Source organism: Buceros rhinoceros, unplaced genomic scaffold (assembly GCF_000710305.1).
Source record: "Buceros rhinoceros silvestris isolate BGI_N320 unplaced genomic scaffold, ASM71030v1 scaffold15140, whole genome shotgun sequence".
In the NCBI taxonomy this organism is placed as follows: Eukaryota; Metazoa; Chordata; class Aves; order Bucerotiformes; family Bucerotidae; genus Buceros; species Buceros rhinoceros.
In genome coordinates this window covers 17,702-25,274 of record NW_010389140.1, presented here as the reverse complement: position 1 = coordinate 25,274, position 7,573 = coordinate 17,702, and the positions used below count along the sequence as shown (strand labels likewise).

At 43.4% G+C, this 7,573-nt stretch overlaps 1 protein-coding gene across 1 annotated transcript in view; it reads right to left on the bottom strand.

The window, feature by feature from the left end:
- Positions 1-2,437: 2,437 nt before the first annotated feature.
- The window catches only part of PKD2L1 (polycystic kidney disease 2-like 1), a 16,086-nt gene continuing 10,950 nt past the window's right edge, over positions 2,438-7,573 (bottom strand). Inside the window, exons 9-15 of the mRNA XM_010133220.1 lie at positions 6,650-6,770; positions 5,855-5,953; positions 5,402-5,523; positions 4,950-5,067; positions 4,584-4,720; positions 3,656-3,803; positions 2,438-2,626 (exon numbers count right to left, since the gene is read on the bottom strand). Coding sequence (XP_010131522.1) covers positions 2,438-2,626; positions 3,656-3,803; positions 4,584-4,720; positions 4,950-5,067; positions 5,402-5,523; positions 5,855-5,953; positions 6,650-6,770 — 934 coding nt within the window. The remainder of the gene's footprint in view (positions 2,627-3,655; positions 3,804-4,583; positions 4,721-4,949; positions 5,068-5,401; positions 5,524-5,854; positions 5,954-6,649; positions 6,771-7,573) is intronic.

Here is a 7,573-nt window from a genome sequence, read left to right as displayed (position 1 = left end):
GGCTGCAGCATCCCTGCCTCAGTGGGAGCGTTATCCATGGGGCTGGTCTGGTGGGTGTCTGGCACAGCTCAGGAGGGGAACAGAAACACCGGACAATGTAAAGAGGAAGGTCTTGTGCCACCTTTCCTGTTGAGAACAAGCAAGCGACGCTCCCCTTGTGAGAAATCAGAGGCTTTATAAAGCCAAGCCTTAAAGATAATCATGCCCACCTTCATTTTCTTGGCACGACCCAATTTCAGGATCTTCTTGTCCTCACAGTAGTTTTTGCTATGTTAAAGACCTGATCCTCAGCCAGCAACATATCTTCCACTGGCTCTATCAACACACGATCAACGCCCTGAAGGAGATAGTTGCTGCTTGGATCTCTCCCACAGTGCCAGATTTAGTTCTTCACAGAGCAGTATCCCAGGTATTTGATATCTATGCAGTAACGCAGACTCAGGGCCTCACCCAATATTCTGTGCCTGTGGAAAAGGTGGGCACTCCTTCAGACACTGAAGAAGAGCAGCCTAGATTTTCGATTTTGCAATTAGGCATTGGTAACCATAGTCCACTACTGAGCCAGGATCTAAACCAAGGTCTTACAAATGAATTTAAGGAAGAACCTTCTTCTGTGCCTTTCACCACACAGAGAACCCAATTCATTAACGGCAAGGGGCTGTGTGCACCCTCCAAGCCAATTACAGAGCACATAGCTCCTCTGTTTAATTAAAAGTTAGCATATGGATATCCTGTTTAATTAAAACTTGCCAAAAAAATTTTACTTCAGGAAATTCTCCTGACATAGGCTGTTTTCTTCTAAATAAGACAGTAGCTTCAGTGCTGAGAGTAGGCGGAAATAAGCAACACCACTGTTCTGAGTTCAGCTGGAAAAGATGAAGGTAAGAAGTTCTTGCTCAATTCTGAATTCAGTGAAACTGGAAGTCAAGAACTGTGGCAATGTCTCAGAGATAAGTCTCATCCCCGACAGGACTGGCTGATGGGAAGTGAGCTGTGAGACCTTGCAATTCCTGCATCCACAGCTCCGGACTGAGATCTAAGTTCCCTGTGGGAGCTGAATGACCCTTTGCTTCAGTATATAAGTGCTATCTTGGAGCTGTGACAGCCCTGGAGCCTGGCCTCTCAGGAGACAGGAGTGATCCTGAAGTCCTTCAAACATTCCCAGGGAGGATTTCCCCAGAAGAGAGTGACACAGCCTTTTTAAAAAGGCGGCAATACAAAATGCCACTGCACAAGGTCCCCACTAAAGCTATCACTGCACTGCATAGCACACTAAAAAGTGTAGCACTAACGAGAGTTGTTAGCAGTGGTCTGGCACAACTCACATTTCTACTGTCTTTAAGCCTAGAGGGCCTATGTGAAGTTAACTAGTGTGGAATACCAGTGATTAAGATATTTGAAATACAGTTACAGTTGTCCTGTAATAGCAGCAATAGTCTGCACCAACTACAAGGAAAGAGAAGTCTCAGCAAAGCGAAAAATGACTGAAAAAGGAGGATTTTGCATGTGGTTGAAAAACTGACATTCATCTACTTTTCACAATATTCTTCAACTGAAATGGAGTCAGCACCCACAATTGCAAACCAAATTGTTTCCTTGACAAAAAAGAGAAGCATCACAACATTGGAAATATGGTAGTAGTTTTCTGAAGTACCTTGAAGTACAATTTAAGGAGTGTGAAAACAGACATCCAGAGATTTCTTAGTGGCAACAGTTGTGTTATAAACCATATAACCACAGTCTGTTTCCTAATACTCAGACCTAGGACTCTGTCAATAACAACTTCTCCACTTCTGATATTTCAGTTCTCCCAATTACACTTGGAATCATCTCTCATTTTAGTTATCCAGAGTTAGGTCTTAATATACTCTTCTCAACAGGTGAATCTGAGGTACAGAAAGGGTTACCAGAGCATTCTGGAAACAAACTGGAACAGAACAAAACTCTTGGTAACCCAGCAGACACAAGCCACTACGCTTCTCCTTTCTGTCTCACACTAATGATTATGTTCCACTTTGTGTACATGATAACCACATCTTTGTCCTGCAGACAATTGTGGTGTGCTGTGTGAGAGTTGCAATGTGCCACTCTGGACACAAGTGTTCACAGAGTTCTCGGGTTTCTACTTTTTGCAGAAGCATAGATTAAAAGACTTTGTGCCAGCCTCTTCAGAGGCAGAAGCCTAATACATCACCTGGTTCCAGGTTTCCACCTACTCAGAGGTATGGGGGACAGAACTTTTAGCTCTGTGACATTATACATCATTACACTGGAGAAGAACATCCCTGGTTTTTCACATCACCAGTTCCTGACAACAGTGGTGTCTATGTCCAGATGTCCAGATTATTCTAACAGTGGGAAAAAAACTGACAGTGACTTAGTACCATGGAAGCCAGACTGGGAGGACTGTTCACTAGCAGCGCACGTTAGACTGTGGCTAGATGTTCTTGGGCACCTGAGACACCAGCATGCTTGACCTGGGCAAGATGGGATAGACCCCATTTTTGGAAGAGTTGCCACTCAGGTTGTTTCCCTGTACGTGTTCCATTTCACAACATTCTGCTGCTTCTTTCCCCAGCTGATCAAGGCTCTGGGGGAGCAGCTCTTCCTGACCAAGTTCTTCCTCCTGTGAACCAGAAGAAAGAGTGACCTTCAATGTTAGCAAGCTACCAAGAAGTCTAGCCACGCTCTAGGAGAGACACAAGATACTTAAATATCTTCCTACATTCTTCCAGAAATTAGTACAAGCCTGCCTGTCTATTAAAGACCCAATACACTGTTTGCTGCAATACACTGAACGCACGTTCCAGTGGCAGACAAATGAGGAGAGATTAATTCCTTTTCAACCTTTATGAGAACATTCATGAAAATGCTGTGGCAAAGCAAACCTGTAAACAGGCACTTGAATAAGCTTTCAGGCATGTTCACATGAGAAATAGGATCCCCCAAAAAACTCTTCCAAATGGGAAGGCATCACAAGACTAATCTGCAAGAGAGGCTTTTTTCTGACTCAGCTAGGTCGCTTTGTGCTATTTGGATATTCTCATTATCGAAGCCTTTAAAACGTGAGATAATAATGTGGCTCCCACTTGCCTTGCTGCCTTTGACTTTAAATCTGAAGACCCAAAATATGCTGATTGACTGGATATAGGCAGTCTTTGACAAAAGTCACAATTCTGCAATGAGACGCTGTGAGTGCACTGTAACAATCATCTACCTCGTGTGATAAATAATCCACAGGCAAGATGTTAAAATCACAGTCTACAACACTGTCATGAGCAGCTCTTGCTGGGAAGGAAAGTATGATTTTTTTTTTCAATGTCTGCAGATAAGCAGGTACAAAGCAACTGAAGACAAATGAATCGCATCCACTGCTGCAGGAATGAGCTTGGCCTCCAAGGAGTTGGGAGGTGTGTATAAAGGTGTGTATAAAGGTAACTTTGGGGCTAACTGGGGGGACATGAAAGCAAGAGGCTTTGTGTCACTTTGTTTGAACAGGAAAGGCTTGATTATACAAAATACTGACCTTGCCCAAACCTTCCTGTCTTATGTCAATGCGGATTGGAAAAGCAAAGATGGTACCAGGCCTTTTCACACAGCAGGGCTGGTCACCTGCCCTGAAGCTGGTTTTAATGCATTGTGGAGGGCTACCAACCTTGCTAACATTATCCAGTGGTTTGCCCAGCAGGTCCTTTCTCTTCAGGTTGTTTCTTTCCAACACATCTAGCTTTCTCACCACTGCATCAATCTTGGAGCCAATGCTGTTTATGGACTGTTCCAGCTGCAGCACACGCTGAAGGAGGCTGGGGGAGACATGGAGAATGTTTGCAAGTTTTGTCTTGTTGTAAACAGTAGGATTTACAACAGACATCTCAGGGTCAGTGGGTCAGAGCTCAAACAGGAGTGAATGCTCCACATCAGATCCATACCCACTGAAGACATAAATCCCTGCTACACTATGTTTCCCTGTGTTATCAGTGCTTCTGCTTAGGATGGATCTCAACCAGTTTGGTTCACAGTCCAGCCATGCTATTTTTCTATTATTAATTATTGCACCTGCCTCTCCTTTGATACAGCCCTATGTGGATTGCTCAGTGTTTATCAGCAGCAGAATCAGGATCTCCCGATTCTTTATGCTGTATTTATCCCATGCTCCTCCTGTGGAAGAAACAGCCAAGTGTTATTCTCAGACCTGGAGGATGAAGGCCAACTAGGCTCTAAGTCAAAGATATTTATTCTCACAGAACTTCTGTAAAGGTATCAGCTTCCCCTGGGGCAGTTATCTGGGCTACCTCCTGACCTGAAACACATTGCCTGTGGCCAGCAGACAGCTGCAGAGGTTGTCTGAGAAGCAGAAAGCAAAATTTCTTAACTCAATCTTCTACAGGAACAAGCAAACTACATTACAAGAACTGTCCCAATTCTCTTCTGACCTGCTCATTTACACATGTGCAGGATAAACACAGTCAAGATCTTACTTAAACTGCTCAGCCCTAGTGTAAACAGTTACATTAGGAAGAAATCAGCTGGGAATCAGACCCCTCATGTGCAGAAGGACTAAACTACTGCCAGCATAAACATACACTTGGAATTCTTCTTTGGAGACCCAGATGGCCTTATCGGCATGTTTATTCCTTGCTTCCATGTAGGTCAGATTCTCATCTAGGTTGTTGTCACTGTAGGATTTCCCCAAATTTTCAATCTCTGTATTCAGAGCAACCTAGAAAACAGATAAAGAAACTCCTGCAAAGCTGGATATGAACTCTGTGTCAGCTTCAATGTGAATAACACAGAGCTCCACAGGCAGTGATTTACTCAGGTGCTATCCACGCAGAGTCGAGCTGTATTTGAGTTGTATGCTTAATTTATACCTCAAACCCAAAGATTCCTGAGGCCACTTTGGAGTGATCTCTGCCAAACAGAGGGCTTCTTTCCTTGCCCTTTTTTACCCTTTTTGCCTCCAGATCATGCTTCATCTGCCATTGCTCCTCTTCATCAAGGATGTGGTTGCCATCTTTGTCGAAACTGGAGAAAGCTGCTGTGATCTCATGGTCTGCATGGCCCATTCTGTGAAAGAATAGAAAAAGAAAGCTCAAAGCATAGAATTATATTGTTAAGCTCTAACAGTGCAGGAGCACCCCTTTTGAAATCAGTGTATTGTTTCCTTCTGCCAGTGACAAAACTAAACATCCAGAAAGAGATAGTAACACAAAAAAACCTATTTAGAACAGGAGATTAAACATGTGAGTAAAGATGGTAAGTTTGGGGGTTTTTTTTTTGAGTCTTACATTGCTCAGATTTGAGCTAACCGCTCTCCCAGTCTTGAAAACCAGAGAATTTAAATTACATATATTACGAAGAGAAAGGGCTAAACAGGCATCCCTCAAGATGACTGACTTACTCCTTCAAGCTGTTCTTGAAGTCTTCAAAGTCTAGTTCTTTTGTTCCATTCTGCAGTGCTTTCTGCACATCAGAAATCTGCTCCTTCTTCAGTTTCAGCCTCAAGAGTGTCCGGTTGTAGCTCTGTTACCAAAGGTGCAAACAGGCATGGCATCATGCAAGCAGAACAATGAAAATTAAGGCAGAATAGGCAATGCAATACGGGTGAGCAGATACTAAGTAATACAAGGAGATGGTGAGCTTTCCAGAAGCAAAAATACAATACTGCTGCATAGGCCACGTCTTTAAACTAGGATCATGCCTTCAAAGCAACTCCAATATGGTAGCCAGGATCTCCATGACAAAGTCTGCCCTCTGCTCTTCTCCTCCCCATTCTCCTTTTATCTGATCTCATCCATTTAAGTCATCAGCCATTTAAGATAAAGGAAGTAGCACAGCTTTCAGTATTCATCACCTGCTTCAAGATATCTGAGAGTTGCAGCTCATCCTTCTGGCTTGAAAGTTCCTCCTTGACTTCTGAGTAGGTGTCATTGATGATGGCCAAAAACATGTTCTAGAAAAAGGGGAAGAAGACTGATCAGTAAGCACGAGGCATCTTGCCTGCTCCAGCAGCTGAAGCAGCAAGAGACGGGCGCAGATGTACAGGGTTTAGTTAAACAATATGCTGTTTCCACATGGGGTATTCTTTGGGCAAATTAAATTGGGTGAAGGGAAAGCCCACTTCAGCCACACAGTGCTTTCTCACTGGGTAGAAAATCCTTCCAGTTAAAGCAGTGGCTTGAAAGTACATTTGTTCCCAGCTCAAATGCCATCTTTAGTAGCCTCTTCTGCAAGATCTTAGGTTACATTTGGATTACTGGCACTGGGTGTTTAACCTGGTCATTATGAGCATCCCTCTGCATCCATTGCCTAGGAAGCCAGAGACTGTCCCCTATGCTTTGTTCACTGGCTGCTGCAGAGCAGCTGAACTGATCCCCTTGAATTCGGCTACCACATCAGTGGTATTCCCAGTTAGTCTTAGTCTTCACCTTAAAGGATGTGAATATGGCTTTTAATTGCTCTGATCATCAAATCCCCTGTTGTAATGACGTGCTCTTTGTCTGCTTTGGTCTATTTGCACTGCAAAGCTATTGTGACAGACACCTCCTTTCTCTCCAAGCATTAGCACTGCATCTAACTGAGAGATTATCAAGAGGGGTCTCTCAAACACTGCTGTCAATATGTGGGCAAGGAGGGCTTTCTTGCTTACCAGGAGCACAAAGAAAACAAAGAACACATAGGTGACAAAGTAAATAGGCCCAAGGACCCTGTTGGCATTGTCAATGGAATTGTAGTCAAAATCACCAAGAATGATCCGAAACTGGGTGAAGCTGGGGGAGAGAAAGAGCACAAGGTCACACAAAGGCACATACATTTATCCTACATCCTCAGGCAGTCCTGAGGTGAACCCTGAACCTACTTGCAGCCTAGATGGTCACAGGCACAAGCCAGGGCAGGGTCTAAGTCTCTCAGTCTGATTAGCACGTAACCGTAGTATTTCAGGGGTGAAGAAGCCTGATCTGGTTAGAGCAAGAGCTGGCTGGAAACTAAAACATGGTTTCCACACATATTTCTGGTTGTCCAAAGTGTGTTTTGGTCTAAACAGTAGTTAAAAATAAAACCAGCCTGAATTTGCCTTTATTTGACTCACTCTTTTGCAAGAGAGTTCATGAGACTGTGGAGAGGTTGTTAGTACCAGACAGTGCTCTGAAACATTTTGCTATTCATAGCACCTTTAATGAAGCAAGTTTAAGTGTATTGATCAGAATTTTGTTTATCTCAGTTATCTCTTGTAGATCCCTTAAAGGCAGGATCTGGATGCCAGATGTTTGTGGAACACAGGCTGGAAACTGCTGCTGGAGCAGATCCCTCCCTTAACATCTCCAATTGCCATGATCTGGAGAATTGTCTGAGACTGGCTAACTTAACTCACTTCCCCAACACTCCCTTCTCTGTGGGCTTCTCCACCCACTGGTCATGCTCCATCTCAGCTATCTTGATACATTATCAGTGATACTTCTCTGGAAATTAATCAGTGAAATTACCTTTGTAAAATAATCCTCCAGTTAATAAAATGAAAGGAAAATTAAAAAAAGAAAAAAAAAAAAAAAAAAATTGTGAAGCTTTGTAAGGG